At 43.0% G+C, this 23,374-nt stretch overlaps 1 protein-coding gene and 1 long non-coding RNA gene across 3 annotated transcripts in view; one reads left to right on the plus strand and one right to left on the minus strand.

Annotated features, from left to right (window-relative positions):
• Nucleotides 1-23,374, plus strand: part of LOC141418223 (uncharacterized) — a 27,099-nt gene continuing 3,725 nt past the window's right edge. The window contains exons 1-2 of one of the 2 annotated variants that reach the window (XR_012442908.1): nucleotides 1-2,050; nucleotides 21,647-21,745. This is a non-coding gene — a long non-coding RNA (uncharacterized lncRNA). The remainder of the gene's footprint in view (nucleotides 2,051-21,646; nucleotides 21,746-23,374) is intronic. The other variant, XR_012442907.1, reaches the window with a different exon arrangement.
• Znf507 (zinc finger protein 507) overlaps nucleotides 17,132-23,374 on the minus strand; it is a 35,641-nt gene continuing 29,398 nt past the window's right edge. The window contains exon 6 of the mRNA XM_074058826.1: nucleotides 17,132-19,383. Coding sequence (XP_073914927.1) covers nucleotides 19,338-19,383 — 46 coding nt within the window. The 3' untranslated portion in view covers nucleotides 17,132-19,337. The remainder of the gene's footprint in view (nucleotides 19,384-23,374) is intronic.

The following is a 23,374-nucleotide window of genomic DNA, read 5'->3' on the forward strand; positions in this document are numbered from 1 at the left end:
GTCTCGTGCGGCGCCGGCCGGAAGGAAGTGGCGCAGTTCCGCGCACAGGCCCCGCCCCGCTTGCCGGCTGCCGGGGTCATTGTGGCTGAGAATTCGCTTTCCCCCTTGTCCGCGCCGGCCACCACGTGCCACGGCGACAGGTGTGGCTCCGGAAGGAGGGCCTGCTACCTTGAGGAGGGGTCGCGGCCCCGTAGCTCGCGGCGCCCCGAGTGCGGAGTGGGCGGGCCTTTGGAAAGACTTCCTGCCCGGGCCCTGCTGTGCCCAGGGCGGCTGCGGGTCAAGGGTTCCTTCAGGGCAGGTGCGACGGACGAGCCGTCGGGTGACTCGGACAGGTCCCCGCGGTACGGGGTCGAAAGTCCCAGGCCCTCGGCCGGCGAGAACCCCCGCAGAGGTGCGCTTGCTCCCCACAGATGCCTGTGGGGCGGGGACGCGGGCTGGGACGCTCTTCTGGTCCCCACTAGGCGTCTGCAGGGCGCGCCCGCTGTGCTGGGCACCTGGACCCCTGCTTGACCGAGCCGGGAAACCTCTCACCTGTCTGCTCGGAGACTGTGTGCTGATTGAGTTTTGATTGCCAGTGGCCCCAGGGCCCCACCTTCTCAAATTCCTCCGGGAAGCCCTTGTTGGCATCCTGCCTGCTGCGGGTTTTCTCCTTGTGTGTCCTTTGCACTTTCCAGGCGAATGCACTGAGTGTGATAAAAATGGTGCCAGCGGGTTGTTTGGTTTTTTTCTCCTTTTTCTTTCAGTAGGTCTTTGTCATGTTTCAGGGATGTTGGTGTCTTCTCCTACATGGGCTTGAAGGCACGGGCTATAGATTTGACCTTTCACATAAGGTGAATAATAAATACATATGTGAATATGTGTATTAAGCATATGTATATGCTTAATAAATACATATGTGTATTGATTCCTTATGAAGGAGGAATTTCCCTTCTCTTATTGGATAAGGTTTATTTTTTTCTTAGGCTGTCTCACTCAGGAAAGTGAGTCAGTCCGTTGTGGAACATGCAATCCTTGAGTAAAGAAAACAGTACCCATCGGCCACTGCTTGCTTTTTTTCTTTTCTTTCTTTTTTTTTTTTTTTTTGGTGGGACTGGATTTGAACCCAGGGCCTCGTCCTTATTTTGTTTTAATATTCCAAAATGGCTTTGCTAAGCAAGAGAAAGCTTCTAGACTTTTCACAGGAAGTGGATACCCACTGCTGAGAGTTGGCCTGAGGAATGAGTAGGCTAAGAAGGAGTCAAGTTCTGGATAATGAGGACAGGCCTCATCAGCAAGGAATCATCGAGGGGCCACAGAGTGCTTAAGTGCTGGCAGTGGACGTGACCACAGCGGTGTACAGGAACACTCTTGTTTGTCAGCCAGGTGACCTCCCTGGCCTCTTCTCTGCTGGAGTCAGCAGTAGTTAAGGTGTGTGACTCAAAGCCTGGTCTGGGGACCTGCCACATCCCTGACACCCTCACCTGGGAACTTGTGAGGAATGCACCTGATCAGGTCCTTCCACACCTACTGAGCTGGAATCTGTAGAGTGGCGGGCCACCTGGTGTCATTCTTGGAGAATCACAGCTACTGTGGACAAGCAGCATGGCCATCCCTAGCACTACAAAGAGAAAAAAGAAAAAGAAAAGGAAAAGCAAGCAGGACTTCAGTCCCTACCCTAGGCCCTACTAAACCAGAAGCTGCATTTTCATGGGATCTGAGGTGATAATTGTGTCCGTGTCACACCTTGAGAACCACTGCACCCAAAGACACAGACGCTGTTCATCACATCCTTCCTGTGGAAGGAAGTGCCTGGCCTTGGGACCAAGGGTGAGAGCTCGGACTGCCTCTTGGCTTTTATCTGATGTACACTCCACCTGCTAGCGTGAACCCTCTCCGTCAGTCCTTCTCTAATGAAAGACCATCTGAGTCTTCCTCTACTTTGGTGGTGGTTGGGGAGGTGGCGTTTGGCCCCTGGCTTCATTTTCCACTGATACATCAAAAGATTTTTTTGTCCAGGCATACCTCCTGACCTCCAGGTCCCACGTGTCCACTGCCTATTGGACATTCCCAGGTGTGGAGCATCTCAGACTCAACATGTTAAACTTTTTAATCCTCGAATCTGTTTTTCTTTCTTGGTGCTCCGTTTCCCTCATTGCTGACATCAGAAAACCAGGCACTAGTTTAGGTTCTTCGCTGCCATGTAATCCACACGTATCCAAGGACAGTGAGTCTTCTTGGGCAGACCTTCCCCGTCTTCTCCATCTCTGTTGTCCTCCCCATGTTTCCCTTCCCTTATCTGGTTCATTTCAATAACCCGATTTCCACACCCGTTCCTCTTCCCTGTCCCTGTTCCTTCAGTCCATGCTAGCGCATACATTCTTTGGTGTCTTACTGGTTTTATTATTCAGCTCCTGAACACAGCTTGCAAGGATTGTCACATAGTGCTCATCTGGTCCTGTTCATAGAGATTTCTTCAAGCCACAAGCCTGTGGCTCACGCCTCTAATCCTAACTATCTGGGAGGCTGAGATTGGAAGGATCGAGGTTTGAGGCCAGCTTGGGCAAATAGTTTGGGAGACCCCAACCTCCAAAAGAGCTAGAGCAAAATAGAATGGAAGTGTGGCTCAAGTGATAGAGTGCCAGCTTTGCAAGCATGAAGCCCTGAGTTCAAATCCTAGTCTTACCTGCCCCCCCCCCCAAAAAAAAAAGAAAAGAAATTTCTTTCAAAATTTTGTGCTGGGTGCTGGTGGCTCATGCCATAATCCTAGCTACTCAGGAGGCAGAGATCAGGAGGATCAAGGTTTGAAGCCAGCCTGGACAAATAGTTCGTGAGACCCTATCTTGACAAAGCCCTTCACACACACACACACAAAAGGTCTGAAGGAGTGGCTCAAGATATACTAGGTTCAAACCCCACCGCCACCAAAAAAAAAAAAAAATTCAAACATTTGTCCCATGCCTTTTATAAGCAATTCTTGCATTCATTTTATCATTTTTATTCATTTACTGTCCAGCTTTTAAATGTGTAACTGAAACGACCCTTGCTGCCTGGTGTCATGCCCTCTGTAGTCCTGTCTCACTGAGTCATGGCCGTTCTGTGTGGAAAGCACAGTGTCAGCTTCTGAGACAAGGTCATGAAATACGTTCCACTTTCAGCCTTAACCTCTTTCAGAGGTTTGCTCCCTTAGAGAGGGTCTGGCCACCATGCTGTGAGGAAACCAGTGGCCTGTGGACAAAGGCCTTTCAGGCAGCGGGTGCACCCAGCCATTCGATGAACTATCTTGGAAGCAGATAGCCTTGGCTGATGTCAGGAATGATCCAGAACCAGGACTGCCCTCTTAATTTCTCTGGACTATCTCCCCTTGGAAGTGGTGAGAATAATCAGCACTTGCTGTTTGGAGCATTGAGTTTGGGGGTAATTTTGCTGTACAATGATAAAGAACCAGTACAAAAATAATCACCCGTGTGGACACGCCATAATTTATTCCCACTTAATTGCACATTTAGGTTTTTTCTGATTTTATGGTACCACAAGCCACGCTGTAAGAACATTGTCCTGCACATGTAGTGCTTCGGGAAATGCTTCTAGAGATACAATTGCTAGCACTCATTCTAAATTGCAACAAACATTGGCAAACAACATTCCAAAAATGTTAAAAATTCTTACACTATGTTTATTACCAATTATGTATATTACAGTGCTGTTTCTCCATTCCCTTGCCAAAACTGGGCAACTTTAATCTTTGCCAATTTTGGCACAGTGCTGGGGTTTGAACTCAGAGCCTTATATTTGCCAGACAGGCAGGTGTTCTACCACTTGAGCCATTCCACCAGCCCTGTTTGTGATTTTTTTTTTTTAAACATAAGGTTTCAAGAACTATTTGTCCTGGCTGGCTTCAAACCATGATCCTCTTGATCTCTGCTGGGATTACAGGAGTGAGCCACCAGCATCCTGCTCAGGTCAGTGACCACAGAGGTGAGTGTGTCTGTGGCAGTCTTCTGAGGCTGGTTTGGCATCCTTGGTTCTTAAGGGGCTCAGACTAAGACCTAGAATCAGCTTTCTTGGAGTTCATAGATCATTTCAGAGTTATAGGAACTGACCTGACACTACCTTCCTTCCTTCCTTCTTCCCTCCTCTCCTCTCCTCTCCTCTCTTCCCTCCTTCCCTTCTTTGAAATACTTATCAATCTATAGCCCCTTCCCTTCAAGAGTCTGCAGAAGAGGCATTTTGAAATACTGTTAGTACTTTCCCTCTTCCTTTGATCAACTTTGGGTTAACTAGATTCGAAGTGGTTTAAAATAGTGAAATGTCCAAGGCCATTGAACACAGCCGCACCGTTTAAGGATCAGTTAAGCAATGTTAAACCACAAGGTCTCTAAGCAGGCTCAGCAAAGTCACACATTGTCCTTCCATCTCTCTTTTTTACCTCTCCTTGCCAGAGCTTCTTTCATTGCCATGGTTACCACCTACACTTGCATTTTCATGGCTACAAGAAGCACTGTATATTTTTGAATGAGGACACGAATAGTCGAGCTGTTCAACTAAAGCAGATGACGAGACTTTGTCACAGGAGATTTTTGCCAAATTTGACGGTTCCTGAATGTTAGCAGTTCTACTCCAAGGGTCAGTGTGTGGCTGGTCCTTTCCGCTGCTGCCTTGAACTGCACAAGTGTGTGCACAGGCTGCTACAAATGCCAGTGGCAGATTCTCCCAAGTGACACAGGTGCCAAGGTGTCATGTTGCAAGGGCGGGGATGGTTTTTCTGTAGGAAGAAGTGAGCCTTTCAGTCAGAAATGGAAGTGTTTCTAACCCTCCAATTCAGACATTTTAGCATGCCCAAGCCATGGATGGCTGAGCTGGGTTTCCACCGATACCTGTCAGAACTTCCCCTTCTCGCATGGGAGCGCTGAGCCAGCCTGAGAGGCAGGATTCCCAATAGCTGTGTGACTGCTGGGTCAGTGAGACGGGGTGGGGGTGACAAACAGCCTCCTGTTGAGGGTTTTAACTCAGTCTTCTTCTTTCCTTTCTTTCCCTCCCTCCCTTCCTCTCTCCTTCCCATCCTTCCTTCCACCTTTCCTCCCTCCCCCTCCCTCCATCCCTCTTTTTTTTTTTTTTTTTAATGTACTGGGGTTTGAATTGAGGCCACTCCACCAGCCCTTTTTTGTGATGGGTTTTTTCAAAATAGGGTCTTGTGAACATTTTGTTCAGGCTGGCTTGGAACCGAGATCCCCCTGATCTCTGCCTCCTGAGTAGCTAGGATTACAGGCGTGAGCCACCAGTGCCTGTCCTGATTCACAAGCTCTTGATGACCTCTTTTGAGTTTTCAGTCAAGATACCAGGAAGTGAAGTTTGGAGGGTTTCTCTCTCCCCAGCTCATTTTTACATTAGAGCATGGGGTCTTAATGGAGATATCTTCCCCAGTGGGTTGAAAATTGCTTCTTGGGGTTGGAAACAGACCTGACTTTATCAAGCACAGGTTGCTTCCAGCGTGTAAGGACATGTACACCGATGGTATGGTGTTTCGTGAATGAAAAGCCTCGCAGGAGGTAGTAATGAGGGAGCAACACTCCTAGTCTGCGTTTTGCTGAGGAGAGCCCTGCCCGATGCTGGCCATGTGCACAGATGGGGAGAGCAGGCTAGAGACACAACACAGAGGATCCTCATTGACTGGGACACAGGTTCCATGCTGAAACAATAACCTGAAAGCAGTTCACAAGATATTATTAGCTGTCATGTAAGTAGTCCAGTTCTCTGGGGTCACAGACTTCCTTCTAACCAGAGGTCACATTAAAAAAAAAAAAATATATATATATATATATTTTTTTTTTTTGCAAAACTAGTGTTTGAACTCAGGCCTTCACACTTGCAAAGCAGGTGCTCTTCTAACTGAGTCACAGCTTCGGCCTCAGTGCTGGTTATTTTTGAGATAGGGTCTTGCTTATGCCCAGGCTGGCCTTGGACCATCATCCTCCTATTTGTGATTCTGGTAGCTGGGATGACAGGCATGAACCACAGTGCCCAGTCATTGGTTGAGATGGGGTCATGTGAACTTTGCCTGGAGTGGCCTTGGACCACGATCCTCCAGATCTTTGCCTCCAGAGTAACTAGTATTAGACTTGAGCCACAGTGCCTGGCCAAAAATATTTGTTTTACGTATAAATTTTACCATCTTAGCTGTTTTTATTATTTTAAGATTGGCTCTTGTAAAGTTGCCCAGGCTAGTTTCTAACTTGTGATCCTCCAGCCTCAGTCTCCCCAGTAGCTGGGATTACAGAAAGGTGCCACAACTCCTGTCTCATTTTAGCCAGTGTACCATTCAGTGGTCCTGAGTATATTCATGATTTTGTGCCACGATCACTTCTCTCCATCTGTGTAACTGTTTTTTATCTTGTAAAGCTAAAACTCTATAACAAACAATAGCTCCCCATTCCACCATCACTCCTCCTGCCAGCTCTCTGGCGTTCTCCCTTCTGTCTGGATTTGAGCACCCTGAAGTGCCTCGCACAAATGGAAGCAGAGTGTGAGTGGCTTATTTCACTCAGCGTGATGTTCTTGGGGTCCTTCTGTGTGGTAGCATATTGCAGAATTTCCTTCTTTCTTAAGACTGAGTAATGCTCCGTTGTGTGGATAAACTGCACATTTTCCTTGGCCTTAGCTATTGTGTCTGCTGCTGCTGTGAGCACAGTGTACTTGAATCTCTTTTTAGTATACATCCTGAACTGGATTTGCTGGGTCATACAATAATTCTATTTTTTTAATTTAAAGAGTTTTCTTAATTATCCTGCATTAGGTACAGTAATTCTCTTTCTAGCTTTTTGAGGGACTGCTCCACTTTTTCCACAAGGGTTACCATTTTATATTCACATCAGCAGGTGAACAGGACTCACATTTCTCACGCCCCCTTTTCTGGTTCTTTTTTTGATTGTTGTTTTTTCTTGAAAGTAGCCATCCTAATGGGTGTGAGGCCGTATCTCACTGTAGCTCGCTGTTGCTTTGTTGAGGCAGGGCCTCACTATGCAGCCCAGGCCGACCTGGAACTCACAAGAGTCCTGTCTCCACCTTCTCAGTGCTGGGATTACAGGCATGTGTCACTACACCCAGCTCTTACAGTTTTGTGTATATTTCCCTAATGAATAGTGATATTTAGCATCTTTTTATGCACTTACTGGTCATTTATATTTTCCTCTTTTTAAAAACATTTTTCTTAGCAAATGATAGTTATACACGGAGTTTCATTGTGGCATTTATAAATATATGTATATGTGTATATATACATATAGTACACTGGCTTGGTTCATCCCCTCCATTATTCTGCCTCTTTCCCCTACTCCTCTTCTGGGAATGACTTGGAGAGGTTTCACTGTTCCATATTCATACATGTGTAAAAAGTGAATCTTCCTTTTCCCTCTCCATTTACCTTTTCCCTCCCACTATGCCCTCCCCTAACATGACCTGGTCTACACTCCTGTCCTCCATTGTTGAGGCGTCTGTTCACTGTTCACTGGGGCATGCCTTGGTATTTATTTGTGAATACATTGCACTTAAATCAGTCTAATGCCCTCCATTCTTCTTTTTTGTCCTTTCCCCCATCTAGTGTTCAGCAGTTTTCCATCTGCTTCACTGTGTCTCGTTCCTGCACAGGTGTGATGTATCTCGTTAATGTTCACCCTGTCATTCTTTCTTCTTTTCCTCTTCCTCAGTCTCCTCTAGCAGTCCCCCCTTTTGGAACTACATTCTGCATATGTATGTCTATATATGTGTCTACATGAAAATGCTTGTATTTGTATCTATCTTCCACATATGAGAGAAAATATTCAGTCTTTGTCTTTCTGAACCTGGCTTACCTCACTTAACATCATGATCTCCAGTTCCATCCACTTACCTGCAAACAACAAAATTTCATTCTTCTTTGTGGCTGAGTAGAATTCCATTGTGTATACATTTTCTTAATCCATTTGTCAGTAGTGGGGCATCTTGGCTGTTTCCATGGCTTGGCTATTGTGAATAGCACTGCAGTAAACATGGATGTGCAGGTGTCTTTGTTGTTAGCTGACTTATATTCCTTCAGGTGTATCTCTAGGAGCGGAATTGCTGGATCATAGGGTGGTTCTGTTTTCAGCTTTCTGAGGAGCCTCCCTACCATTTTCTGTAGTGGTTGTACTAGCTTGCATCCTCACCAGTAGTGTGTGAAGGTTCCCTTTTCCCCACATCCTCATCAACATTTGTTGTTGCTGGTGTCCTTGATGGTAGCTATTCTAACAGGGGTGAGGTGGAATCTTTACATGGTTTTGATCTGCATGTCCTTTATGGCCAGGGATGGTGAGCATTTCTTCATGTGATTTTTAGCCATTTGGACTTCTTCCTTTGAAAAAGCTCTGTTCGTCCATTTGCCCATTTCTTCATTGAGTCATTAATTTTGGGGGGGAGTTTAGTTTTTTGAGCTCCCTGTATATTCTGTTTGTTAATCTCTTGAGAGATATATAGCTGGCAAAGATTTTCTTCCATTCTGTGGCTGACTCTTCAGTTTGGTGGCCATTTCCTTTTTTTTTTTTTTAGCTTTTTGGTTCCGTGCAGTCCCACTTGTCCATCCTTTTTCTTAATTGCTAAGCCCTTGGGATTCTACTAAGGAAGTTGTTGCCTATGCCTATATATTCCAGTGTATTCCCTGTTCTTTCCTGCAGTAGCTTCAAAGTTTCAGGACTTATATTAAGGTCTTTGATCCATTTTGAATTGATATTTGTACAGGATGAAAGACAGGGATCTAGTTTCAGACTTCTTCATGTGGATATCTAGTTTTACTAGCAACATTTGTTGAAGAAGCTATCTTTTCTTCACCATATGGTTTGGGCACATTTATCAAAATCAGGTGAGGGTAGCTGTGCAATGAATTCATATCTAGGTGGTCTGTTCTGTTCCACTGGTCTTCATATCTGTTTTTGTGCCAGTACCATGCTGTTTTTATTTTTTTTTTTCATTTTTCTTTTATTATTCATATGTGCATACAAGGCTTGGTTCATTTCTCCCCCCTGCCCCCACCCCCTCCCTTACCACCCACTCCACCCCCTCCCGCTCCCCCCCCTCAATACCCAGCAGAAACTATTTTGCCCTTATTTCTAATTTTGTTGTAGAGAGAGTATAAGCAATAATAGGAAGGAACAAGGGGTTTTGCTGGTTGAGATAAGGATAGCTATACAGGGCATTGACTCACATTGATTTCCTGTGCGTGGGTGTTACCTTCTAGGTTAATTCTTTTTGATCTAACCTTTTCTCTAGTTCCTGGTCCCCTTTTCCTATTGGCCTCAGTTGCTTTAAGGTATCTGCTTTAGTTTCTCTGCATTAAGGGCAACAAATGCTAGCTAGTTTTTTAGGTGTCTTACCTATCCTCACCCCTCCCTTGTGTGCTCTCGCTTTTATCATGTGCTCATAGTCCAATCCCCTTGTTGTGTTTGCCCTTGATCTAATGTCCACATATGAGGGAGAACATACGATTTTTGGTCTTTTGAGCCAGGCTAACCTCACTCAGAATGATGTTCTCCAATTCCATCCATTTACCAGCGAATGATAACATTTCGTTCTTCTTCATGGCTGCATAAAATTCCATTGTGTATAGATACCACATTTTCTTAATCCATTCGTCAGTGGTGGGGCATCTTGGCTGTTTCCATAACTTGGCTATTGTGAACAGTGCCGCAATAAACATGGGTGTGCAGGTGCCTCTGGAGTAACCTGTGTCACAGTCTTTTGGGTATATCCCCAAGAGTGGTATTGCTGGATCAAATGGTAGATCGATGTCCAGCTTTTTAAGTAGCCTCCAAATTTTTTTCCAGAGTGGTTGTACTAGTTTACATTCCCACCAACAGTGTAAGAGGATTCCTTTTTCCCAGCATCCTCGCCAACACCTGTTGTTGGTGGTGTTGCTGATGATGGCTATTCTAACAGGGGTGAGGTGGAATCTTAGTGTGGTTTTAATTTGCATTTCCTTTATTGCTAGAGATGGTGAGCATTTTTTCATGTGTTTTCTGGCCATTTGAATTTCTTCTTTTGAGAAAGTTCTGTTTAGTTCACATGCCCATTTCTTTATTGGTTCATTAGTTTTGGGAGAATTTAGTTTTTTAAGTTCCCTGTATATTCTGGTTATCAGTCCTTTGTCTGATGTATAATTGGCAAATATTTTCTCCCACTCTGTGGGTGTTCTCTTCAGTTTAGAGACCATTTCTTTTGATGAACAGAAGCTTTTTAGTTTTATGAGGTCCCATTTATCTATGCTATCTCTTAGTTGCTGTGCTGCTGGGGTTTCATTGAGAAAGTTCTTACCTATACCTACTAACTCCAGAGTATTTCCTACTCTTTCTTGTATCAACTTAAGAGTTTGGGGTCTGATATTAAGATCCTTGATCCATTTTGAGTTAATCTTGGTATAGGGTGATATACATGGATCTAGTTTCAGTTTTTTGCAGACTGCTAACCAGTTTTCCCAGCAGTTTTTGTTGAAGAGGCTGCTATTTCTCCATCGTATATTTTTAGCTCCTTTGTCAAAGATAAGTTGCTCATAGTTGTGTGGCTTCATATCTGGATCCTCTATTCTGTTCCACTGGTCTTCATGTCTGTTTTTGTGCCAGTACCATGCTGTTTTTATTGTTATTGCTTTGTAATATAGTTTGAAGTCAGGTATCGTGATACCTCCTGCATTGTTCTTTTGACTGAGTATTGCCTTGGCTATTCGTGGCCTCTTGTGTTTCCATATAAATTTCACAGTAGATTTTTCAATCTCTTTAATGAATGTCATTGGAATTTTGATGGGAATTGCATTAAACATGTAGATTACTTTTGGGAGTATCGACATTTTTACTATGTTGATTCTACCAATCCATGAGCATGGGAGATCTCTCCACTTTCTATAGTCTTCCTCAATCTCTTTCTTCAGAAGTGTATAGTTTTCCTTGTAGAGGTCGTTCACATCTTTTGTTAGGTTTACACCTAGGTATTTGATTTTTTTTGAGGCTATTGTAAATGGAATTGTTTTCATACATTCTTTTTCCGTTTGCTCATTGTTAGTGTATAGAAATGCTAATGATTTTTCTATGTTGATTTTATATCCTGTTACCTTGCTATAGCTATTGATGATGTCTAGAAGCTTCTGAGTAGAGTTTTTTGGGTCTTTAAGGTATAGGATCATGTCGTCTGCAAATAGGGATATTTTGACAGTTTCTTTACCTATTTGTATTCCTTTTATTCCTTCTTCTTGCCTAATTGCTCTGGCTAGGAATTCCAGTACTATGTTGAATAGGAGTGGAGATAGTGGGCATCCTTGTCTGGTTCCTGATTTTAGAGGGAATGGTTTTAATTTTTCTCCGTTAAGTATAATGCTGGCTGTAGGCTTGTCATATATAGCTTTTATAATGTTGAGGAACTTTCCTTCTATTCCTAGTTTTCTTAGAGCTTTTATCATGAAATGATGTTGGATCTTATCAAAGGCTTTTTCTGCATCTATTGAGATGATCAAGTGGTTTTTGTCTTTGCTTCTGTTAATGTGGTTTATTACGTTTATTGATTTTCGTATGTTGAACCACCCCTGCATCCCTGGGATGAAGCCTACTTGGTTGTGGTGGATAATCTTTTTGATGTGTTGCTGAATTCGGTTTGCCATTATTTTGTTGAGGATTTTTGCATCAATGTTCATTAAGGAGATTGGCCTATAGTTCTCCTTTTTGGAGGTGTCTTTGCCTGGTTTTGGGATAAGTGTAATACTGGCTTCATAAAATGTGTTTGGCAGTTTTCCTTCCCTTTCTATTTCATGGAACAGTTTAAGGAGGGTTGGTATCAGTTCTTCTTTAAAGGTCTGATAGAATTCAGCAGAGAATCCATCAGGTCCTGGACTTTTCTTTTTGGGGAGACTCTTGATTGCTGCTTCAATTTCATTTTGTGTTATAGGTCTATTCAGGTGATTAATTTCCTCTTGGTTCAGTTTTGGATGATCATATGTATCTAGAAATCTGTCCATTTCTTTTAGATTTTCAAATTTATTTGAATATAGGTTCTCAAAGTAGTCTCTGATGACTTCCTGGACTTCCATGGTGTTTGTTGTTATCTCCCCTTTTGCATTCCTGATTCTACTAATTTGGGTTTTTTCTCTCCTCATTTTAGTCAGGTTTGCCAGGGGTCTATCGATCTTGTTTATTTTTTCAAAGAACCAACTTTTTGTTTCATTAATTCTTTGTATGGTTTTTTTGGTTTCTATTTCGTTGATTTCAGCTCTTATTTTTATTATTTCTCTCCTTCTATTTGTTTTGGGATTTGCTTGTTCTTGTTTTTCTAGGAGTTTGAGATGTATCATTAGGTCATTGATTTGGGATCTTTCAATCTTTTTAATATATGCACTCATGGCTATAAACTTTCCTCTCAAGACTGCCTTAGCTGTGTCCCATAGGTTCCGGTAGGTTGTGTTTTCATTTTCATTGACTTCTAGGAACTTTTTAATTTCCTCTTTTATTGCATCGATGATCCATTCTTCATTAAGTAATGAGTTATTTAGTTTCCAGCTGTTTGCATGTTTTTTGTCTTTACTTTTGTTGTTGAGTTCTACTTTTACTGCATTGTGGTCAGATAGTATGCACGGTATTATTTCTATTTTCTTATATTTGCTGAGGCTTGCTTTGTGCCCTAGGATATGATCTATTTTGGAGAAGGTTCCATGGGCTGCTGAGAAGAATGTATATTGTGTAGAGGTTGGATGAAATGTTCTATAGACATCTACTAGGTCCACTTGATCTATTGCATATTTTAGATCTTGGATTTCTTTATTGAGTTTTTGTTTGGATGACCTATCTATTGATGATAATGGAGTGTTAAAGTCTCCCACAACCACTGTGTTGGCATTTATATATGCTTTTAGGTCTTTTAGGGTATGTTTGATGAAATTGGGTGCATTGATATTGGGTGCATACAGATTGATGATTATTATTTCCTTTTGGTCTATTTCCCCTTTTATTAGTATGGAATGTCCTTCTTTGTCTCGTTTGATCAATGTAGGTTTGAAGTCTACTTTGTCAGAGATACGTATTGCTACTCCTGCTTGTTTTCGGGGGCCATTAGCTTGGTAAATCTTCTTCCAGCCTTTCATCCTAAGCAAATGCTTATTTCTGTCGGTGAGATGAGTCTCCTGTAAGCAACAAATTGTTGGATCTTCTTTTTTAATCCATTTTGTCAAACGGTGTCTTTTGATGGGTGAATTAAGTCCATTAACATTAAGTGTTAGTACTGATAGGTATGTGGTGATTCCTGCCATTTAGTTATCTTAGTTGTTTGAAGGTTTGATTGTGTGTACCTAACTTGATGTTACTCTCTACTGTCTTGCTTTTTCTTTTCCTGTGGTTTGGTGCTGCCTGCCTTTTCATGGTTAAGTTGGGTGTCACTTTCTGTGTGCAGGATCCCTTGCAGAATCTTTTGTAATGGTGGCTTTGTGGTCACATATTGTTTTAGTTTCTGCTTATCATTGAAGACTTTTATTGCTCCATCTATTTTGAATGATAGCTTTGCTGGGTAGAGTATCCTGGGGTTGAAGTTATTTTCATTCAGTGCCCGGAAGATCTCACCCCACGCTCTTCTTGCTTTTAATGTTTCTGTTGAGAAGTCTGCTGTGATTTTGATGGGTTTACCTTTGTATGTTACTTGTTTTTTCTCTCTTGCAGCCTTCAATATTCTTTCCTTAGTTTCTGAACTTGTTGTTTTAATGATGATATGTCGTGGAGTAGTTCTATTTTGATCTGGTCTGTTTGGTGTCCTGGAGGCCTCTTGCATTTGTATGGGAATATCTTTCTCTAGATTTGGGAAATTTTCCGTTATTATTTTGTTGAATATATTACGCATTCCCTTCGCTTGCACCTCTTCTCCTTCTTCGATGCCCATGATTCTCAAGTTTGGTCTTTTGATGGAGTCGGTGAGTTCTTGCATTTTCTTTTCACAGGTCTTGAGTTGTTTAATTAATAGTTCTTCGGTTTTTCCTTTAATTACCATTTCATCTTCAAGTTCTGAGATTCTGTCTTCTGTTTGTTCTATTCTGCTGGATTGGCCTTCCGTTTTGTTTTGCAGTTCTGTTTCGTTCTTTTTTCTGAGGTTTTCCATATCCTGGCTGTTTTCTTCTTTATTGTTGTCTATTTTTGTCCTGAGTTCATTTATCCATTTATTCATTGTGTTCTCTCTTTCACTTTGGTGTTTATACAGTGCTTCTATGGTTTCCTTTATTTCTTCTTTTGCTTTTTCAAATTCTCTATTTTTATTGTCTTGGAATTTCTTGAGTGTCTCCTGTACATTTTGGTTGACCCTATCCAGTATCATCTCTATAAAATTCTCATTGAGTACTTGTAGTATGTCTTCTTTTAAAATTATTCTTGTAGGCTTCATTGGGTCCTTTGGCATAGTTTATCTTCATTTTGTTGGAGTCTGGCTCTGAGTTTCTGTTCTCTTCATTCCCCTCTGGTTCCTGTACTAATTTTTTGCTGTGGGGAAACTGGTTTCCTTGTTTTTTCTGTCTTCCTGTCATTGTCCTTGGTGTTGTTACTGTCCCTGTACTGTGTGTAATTAAGTATTTTCTAGCTTGTAATAATAACAATGGTAATATTGAGAATGGAAGAGTGAGCTGAGATGGAAAGCAAGAAGTTAAAGAAAAGGGGAAAACAAATATACAGACAAGAGGGAGAAAGCAGAACAAGGTATCAGACAAGAGAGTTTCAAAGGTATAAACAGGGAGTGTTAGTGTACTAATCGACAGTAAGCTGAACAGACAATAGAGAGACAGAGAGAGGATTGAAAATCAAAGATAAAAAAAATAAAAAATAAGTGTATGAAAGTAATATCTATTTATAAAAATGAATTAAAATAAAATGGAAAATAGGAAATTAAAAAAAAAACAAACAAACAAACAAAAAAAACCAAAAAACTTCCAAGTTTATATGCAATGCAATTTCAGTCTTAATAATTTGGATGTCCGTCTTAATCTCCAGTCCTGGAGTTGGTGCCTCAGATGTTGTTCTGTAGTTGTCTCATCAAAGGGGATGCATAAAGTAGAACAAAACTACACTCACACACACACAGAAGAGAAAGAAAAAAAAAAAAAAGCCCCACCAAGTGTCCCCAGTTCAAATGCAATACAGTTTCAGTAAGTTTTTCGGCTTGCAGGTGTAATTCGGTTGTTCTCTCATCAAAGGTAGGGAGAAAAAGAAAAAAAAGCGTCTGGAGGCAGTTCTGAGAGTGGTATCTGCAACTGTGGCTTGCCTGCCTGCTGCTCTCCGCCTGTAGCTGGCGGCGTTATTTATGCAGATCTCTGGGGTGAGCTAGCGCTCACCTGGTCCCACAGGCTTTGTTTGCTCAGAGTTCTCCTGTGGGGGGGAGGGGGGCCTCTGCTACAGGCTTTTCCCTTTCCAAGCACTGGGAAAGGTGCCACTGCCCCGCGTTGTCAGGCCTGCGTGTTTATTTACAGTTCACGTGGGAAGTGGGTCTTCCCTCCTCTCACAAGCGTCCCCGCTCCTGGTTGCTGGCGCGCCCTGCTCCCGCCAGAGCCTCTCCGGCCCGCCCAGCTCGTTTATTTCCAGTCCCGGGAAGGCTTCCCTTCCCCCAATCTTCAGCGCTCAGGGCGCCCCACCCTCTTTCCAGCGTGTCTTAACTGTTCTTATTGCTTAGTACTCAGTTTCTCTTTTTTCCCCGGGTGGAGGGCAGTCTGTCCAGGGGGCTATGCTGCTCTGGCCCAGGCTCGTCTGTGGGGGAACCACGGTACCGCGAAGCTCACCTGGTCCGCGTCTTCCCAAGCCGTATGGGCGCCGGCCACTGGCGGCCCGGGGGCCTCCTCGGTTCTCCGTTTAACGTGAAGTGGAGATTCTCTGCGCCGGCTGGAGATGTGGAGGAGTCAAAGTTATGCCTTTTCTCGGTGATTATGCCTGCAAAGTGTGTCTCCAGCGTCTCTCCAAGATTTCACTATAGGAGGCTCGCTTTCTGCTTCCTACCTCTAGCCGCCATCTTGGAATTCCCCCCATGCTGTTTTTATTGCTATGGCTCTGTAGTGTTGTTTGAAGTTGGGTATTGTGATTCCTTCAGTTTTGCTCTTCTTGCTCAGTATTGCCTCGGCTCTTCACAGTCCTTTGGGCTTCCAGATGAACTTTACAGTAGATTTTTCAATGTCAGTGATGAGGGTCATAGGAATTTTGATGGGAATTGCATTGAACATGTAGATTGCTTTTGGTAGTATAGCCATCTTCACAATACTGATTCTGCCAATCTGTGAGCACAGTGATCTTTCCATCTTCTGTAGTGTTCAATTTCTTTCTCTAGAGGCTTACAGTTTTTATTGTAGAGGTCTTTCACTTCCTTTGTTAAGTTCATGCCTAGGTATTTTATTTTTCTTTGAGGCTACTGTAAGTGGGATTGTTTTCCTGTATTCTTTCTCAGTCTGTTCATTGTTGGTATATAGAAATGCTACTGATTTTTGTATATTTATTTTGTATCCTGCTACTTTGCTGAAGGGTTTATGATGTCTATGAGTTTTTGGTGGCGTTTTTAGGGTCTTTTAGGTATAAGATTATGTTATTTTCAAATAAGGATAGTTTGACCTCTTCATTTCCCATTTGAATTCTTTTTATTTCTTCTTCCTGTCTTATTGCTCTGGCTAGGAATTCCAAAATTATATTAAGAGTGGAAAAAGTGGGACTGGAGGCATATCTCAAGTGGTAGAGTGCCTGTCTAGTAAAGCACAAACTCCTGAGTTCAAGCCCCAGTGCCACCAAAATAAAGAGTGGAAAGAATGGACACCCTTGTCTCATTTCTGACTTTAGAGGAAATGGTTTCAGTTTTTCCCCAGTAAGTATAATGTTGGCTATAGGTTTGTCATAGATAACCTTTATTATATTGAGATACATTCCTTCTATTCCTAGTTTCATCAGAGCTTTTATCATGAAAGGTGTTGAATTTTACTGGAGGCTTTTTTTTTATCTATTAAGATGATCATGTTGTTTTTGTCTTTGCCTCTGTTTATGTCCTGCATTGCATTTACTGATTTGCATATGTTGAACCATCCCTGCATCCATGGAATGATACCAACTCGATCATGATGTATGTTCTTTTTCATATGTTGTTGGATTTGGTTTGGCAGTATTTTATTGAGAAATTTTACTTTTTTTTTTTTTTTTTTTTTTGCTGTGTCCTTGTCCAGTTCTGGGATGAGTGTAATACTGGCTTCCTAGAATGAGTTAGGCAGTGTTCCTTCCTTTTCTAGTTCATGGAAGAGTTTGAGAAGTGTTGTTAGTTGGTCTTTAAAGGCATGGTAGAATTCAGCAGAGAATCGATCAGGTCCTGGGCTTCCTTTTTTGGGAGACTATTGCTGCTTCATTTCATTGCTCATTATAGATGTATTTAGGATGTATTGAGATACATCTCATTATATCTACTTTGTCTTCAAGTCCTAAAATTCTGTCTTCCACTTGTTCTAATCTGCTGGAGCGGCTTTCAACTGTATATTTTATTTCACTTAAGGATATTTTTATTTCCAGGGTTTTGCCTTTTTTGAGACTCTCTAAACCTTTATTAAATTCCCTTTTTATACCTTGTATTGTCCTCCTTATTTCATTTATCTCTTTCTTTGTATCTTCCTTGATTTCAGATGATTGTATTTTCTTTGAGTTCATTTTGTTGTTTATGTGCCTTCTTGAGATGCTTTTCCATATTCTCTTCAATTTCAGTGACTTGTTTCTGCATGTCCTCTTTAACCTCCTTAATAATTCTTATCATCATTCTTCTGACATTGGAGACTGAGGTCTTAGCCCTTTACTATCCATTAGACACTGTGTTTTGTGGTTGTTGACATTTTGAGGAGTCATAATCCACTGTCTTTTCCTATTTCCCATTTCTCTATTTTGAGATTTGGTTGGGGGTTTTAGTCACTTAAAGTCTTTCCCTTGAATTCATTTCTATGTTCTGGCAGGATTGGTTATTGCTAGGCTGTTATATCATTTCTGCCCACTGACCTGGAGGTATAATGTAGCACTAACAAATTCACAAATTCAATGCCAATCCAGATGATCTGCATGAAACATAAACCCCTCCACAGTACTATCTATAAACAGAGGGCTGTTGGAAAAATAAGAGTTGTTTGATTAGAGATTAAAATTTAGGTAGTAAAAATAATGGCAGTGGGAGAGGAGATTAGGAAGGAGGAGGATGGGGACATAGGAGGTGTAGTGTGTGGGAGCTGCAGGTTGGTAAGACCCTAATGTGTGTAGAGCTGTAGTTCAGTTGTGTGGTGGAAGGTGCTGTTGTCAGGGAGTGCAAAAGGACAGAAGGATAAGAAGGTGGTAGAGTCAACAACTAGCTGAGTGATTGTAAGGAAGAGCTAGGGAATGTGGGGAAAAATGGAGGTCAAGAAAGAAGAGAAGGAAAAGGGAATAAAACGGGGAGGAGAATTGGGAAAGTGAAGAGAAAAAAAAACTGGAATAAAAGGTATAGACAAATTTAAACTTTGGCAAAAAGTAAAAAAACATTTTTAATTCTGAATTTCTTCCTTGTTGTGGAGGAGTGTGGGTTTCTTCTGTGGTCAATGGACGTTCCCCTCCATTACTGGTCCTCAGGTTTTAGTCTGCAGTTCTCACGTGTCCACTCTGGGTGGTGCCCTTCCAGGCCTTGCAAGTCGGAGTCTGTTTAGACAGAGGCTTTCTCTTGTTTCCTGCCCCTCCTTAGGATAGATTTGCTGGGCTGAATGGCAGTCAGCCGCACCACACCCAGCTGGGCACTTTTGGGGGAACGCCACTCAGACTGTTTAACCACAGGCTCTTTTAGGAGGGGGCGGTCAGATTCAATCTGCTTAGCTAGGAGGCCTCTCAGAGGTGTTCATGGGGGCTGAGTAAGGAGCTGCCCTTTTTCCCCATTGGGCAACTCTGGGAGCTTTAGCTCAGCCTGTTTGGCCAAAAGCTGTGCTCTGGGAAGGCAGTCAGATTCAGCTTGCCACGAGGAGGTGGTTGAATGAGTTATTTTAGCTCACAAGTTGCCATCCTGAACACCTCATAGGTTATTCCTTTGTGTAGAGATTCATGGACTGAGCTGTGGTACCCCTCCTTCACCAGGCAGGTGAGGAGATTTCACTCATTCCATTAAGCTAAAAGTTTAAGTTGGTGGGGTGCAGTCAGATGCCCTCAAGCTGAGCTGGGCTCTGCAGTAGTCCTCAGGATTGAAAGTGGCTAGCTCACCTGAATGGTGCATGAGCAGGTCTCTGGTATCAGAAGGATCTTTAGGTTGCAGGTCAGTGGTCAGTGGTCTGCGGCTGGCAGTTGGTGATTGTTCCCTTTCTCTGCACTCTAGGACTCCCTTGGCTTGTGGAAAGCTCAGTCCTGTGTCTCCATTCTTGGTGCTTTCAGTGGTCTTTGTGAACTGGAGGTTCAGAAAATAATAATAATTAAAAAAAAGAACACCCACCACCAGCAGCACAGTGTGTTGTTCCTGGTGGCACCTGCCATTTGTCTATTTTCCTGGAGCAATGTCCATTGAAGTCCTTTGCCTAATTTGGAGCTGGTTCAAAATGTTTTCTCATGTTGAGTTTTCGGAGTTGGGCATTGCACTTATCCTCAGTGATGGTTCATAAGCTAGCAGCAAACAGAAGGAATAGGACAGAAATCTTCACTTTTAAGGGCTCAACCCAGAAATTTCATGGGTCACCATTCATGTCTCATTAGCCATAATTTGGCCACATGGCTCACACATCTATAAGCAAGGCTGGGAACAGAGTCTTGCACTCAGCTGGAAGTCCTAGCACCACAGAAGAGAAGAATGGGACACTGGCAATGTCTGTCACACTCATGTGGAAAACACTAATAAAGAAGCTAGTGTGTGTGGGTGGCTTAGGACTGAAGAGCAGAGGGAGAATAACTCAGGAATGTAGATGAAGATTCTGAGGTCAATCTGAAAGATGTCTGTGTATTTGGTACTAAGTGCAGATTCCCTAGTTGTAAGATTTTCCCCAACGCCATGGAAATCGATTCCCTCCCTCCCATCCTCCCTTTCTTCCTTCATGGTGCTGGGATGAACCCCAGGGTGTCCTGCATGCCAGACAAGTGCTCTGCCACTGAGCCACACCCCAGCTCTACATTGCTTCCTTTTCTTTTAAACTGGAAGTTGAATTTCACTGGACAGGCTTTTACCAGAGGAGCTCTCTCAGGGACACTTTAGAAACTCAACCTGTAGATGTCTGGTATTTGAGTGAGTCAGCTGAAAGGCGCTATGTAATAAATGCAAATGATTGTGGGGAAGATTTGGTGTTTTCTTGAATTTCACAAACTCTTAGGGTATTTAGTCACAGGAGGTAAGGATTACTGCTTTTAGGACTTGAATTGTACATCACGTCCCGTGTCTCACTTCCATACATGTCCCATTTTGTAAGGTGTCCTGGCTGGAAATACTGTGCCCTTCTTGCATTCAGCCTTTTAAGTGTAGCTGGCATCAATGCATGATGGTTAAACACAGTGCTGATTTGGTTTTATTCCCTCGCTTTGGCCATTTTCCTTCCCTATCACAAGGCCTCTGCAGAACTAGGAAGGCTACAGCCCGGGACCTCAGGCCTGGCATCTTACGTGAAGGAGCTGGTTCCTGGAGTAGCCAGCAGTGCTCTTCAGAACTCAGACTGCCCTCCACCCGTGTCCCGCAGATGAAGCGTCCTTGTCAGGTGGTGACAGGCTTAGGATGTCACCACCTGGGACAGGCATTTAACACCTCCTCCAAGAACGACTTTTCCCAAATGAGCCGGTGTGCTACTGTCGCACTCCACCAGCAGAGGCAACCACATGCCCTGTGCAGCTCTCAGTGGCCTGGGCACAGCTTTGTCCTTCCCTTCTTCACATGGGACATGGTGGCAGTTTTCCAAAGCACTACAAGTCCAAAGAGACTGAAAAACCTCAGACAACACCCTGGAGCCTCAGTCAACATTTGCAGATGAACACAGGGTTGCTTCAGTGGACAGAGAGCGAGTTTTTAGCCTCCACATTGGCACTCTGTGTAGACTCGAAGGTCACCACTGTAGGGGGGTGCACCGTGTCCCCACTCTTCCTCCGCAGCAGGGCTCAGAAAGTAAAGATAAGGTTGCAACCGCTGTGCTCCTACCGTCCTTTAATTGTCTCACGTGACTTCTTGTGGCGTTAGCTGTACAGGAGCAGAGGTAAATAGAACTGAAAATTTCAGTCACATCCAGCTGTACTTTTTTTCCTAAGTCTGAAATGGAAATTTCTCACACTTTTTGTGGTTGGACACACTGAATTTAAATAGGGCTGCAGATATAAACAAGAGGTGTGGATTGAAGTGCCTGTTTTAGCAAAATACGTTATTTCTGAAATATGGATACCAAAATTAATAAAGTGACAAGTAGAGAAAAAAACTGGACATGCACAGCAGTCATAAAAAGCCTTTAAATAACACGAGTAGGTGCTAATAAAAGACCTGAGAGATGAGTAACATGTTTTATTTTGCCGAAGGACTTTTCAGGTCACAATTTTCTGTTGCATACACATTTAAAATGCTTTATTACTGATTTGATTTTTGGTGCTGGTGGTTGGGTCTTGGGCCTCTCGCATGCTGGGCATGAGCTCAATCACTGAGCTACACTGCCATCTCTATTACTAATTAAAAAAATATATTTGACTTTCAGGAAGACAAGAACATCAGACCTCATTGTCCTCTTCAGCGCCTTTTCAAGCCTCTCAAACCCCAAATTTGATTATCCCTGATACTGGTGGAAGTGACCTGGGTCAGTATACTTTTCATTTTGCCTCTTAGTAAAGGACAAAGCTGAGTATTGGTTTATATCTCAGATCCAAGAGAGGACGCTTATACTAGTTCCAGAGTCCTAATATGAAGCCCAGGGTTCATCTTTTTCTGATAAATACCTAATATGTAGAGCCCATTCTAAACAAAGGCTCCACATCCCTCGGTATCACCAGGGAGGCACCAGTCTTACACTCACAATTGCAGGGTGCTGTCTTTACTGCCTGGATTCAGCAACACAGCTGGTGCACTTCTGGTTAAGTGAGGAACCAGAAAGACACCAACATCTGACATTCGTCATACGGCACTAAGAATTTATGTTAGACCACACGCCTGTAATCCCAGCTACTCGGGAGGCAGAGATCAGGATTGTGGTTTGAAGCCATCTTGGGCAAACAGTTCTTAAGACCCTATTTCGAAAAAATCCATCGCAGAAAAGGGCTGGTGGAGTGGCTCAAGGTGACGTCCTGAGTTCAAACCCCAGTACTGCCCATCCCTCCAAAAGAAGTTATATTGTCTAGGATTAAACTTTTCCCCATGGTACTAGGGATCAAACTCAAGGCTTCTTGCTAAGCAGGTGCTTTACCACTTGAGCCATGCCTCTGGCCTTTTTAGTTTGTTTCTCAGATGGGTTCTCCAGTTAACTGCCTGGGCTGACCTCAAACTGCAATCCTACTTCCACCTTCCCAGTAGCTGGGATTACAGGTGTGTTCCACCACAGTTGGTTCTAAAATTAAACTTTTTGATTTAAAGCGACATGTAATCTTTGATAATGCAAACAATTTAAAGTGATCACCTGTGAAAACCTCAGTAAATTAATAAAATTGAGCTGGCACAGTTTTATAGACACTTCATGGCTTAAATGGATAAACTAGATCTTGTAGAGTACCAGAAAACTCAGGTCTCTAAGCCCCCAACCCAGAATGCAAACCGGGTTTCCCTGCACGGGGAGGATTTGGGGAATGAATCAAGCACCTTACCCTGACTTCGGTTCTGAGATTTACACCAAAACACATCCCCTATGTAAGCCTCTCATATGGCACCAATTAAAATCAGCCTCCTATAGGGACTACAGGGCCAAACATGCTCTCATTTTACATCTGCTGATTGATCTGAATCACATCTATGGAGGAGAGGACTGTGACCTCTTACCTTTGCTAATCAGTCACTCTACATCAAAGTCAGCTACCCCTCTCCACCCAGAATTTGGCTTTAGTCACACACACTGTTTGTTACAGGGTGTGTCTGAGCTTTTTCTCTCTGATTCCTGGGTTACTTGAGTCCACAGTCACCCAGGTGAGGGAACTTGCCACTGAGGTCACCCTGCACTGCTGTGATGTCATTATGCAATATACACAGGAGGTGTGCCCACACCACTCATGTATCTTGAAAGGGCGGAGCAGTGAGAGTCAACATGGGCCCCTGGTCCTCAACAGGAAAACGACCCCTTTCACAGCAGCATTGTTTATTATTTCATTATGCATTGTTATTTAAATAAGTTGTGTGTGGCTTTAAACATCACAGATGATAAAATAGTGAGTTGGGTTAAAAGTCCTAACCCAATCCTAATCCACCTGTTGAAGAACAGGTGGATGCTAAAAATTACAGAGGA

The sequence above is a fragment of the Castor canadensis genome, chromosome 16 (genome assembly GCF_047511655.1).
Source record: "Castor canadensis chromosome 16, mCasCan1.hap1v2, whole genome shotgun sequence".
Lineage (NCBI taxonomy): Eukaryota > Metazoa > Chordata > Mammalia > Rodentia > Castoridae > Castor > Castor canadensis.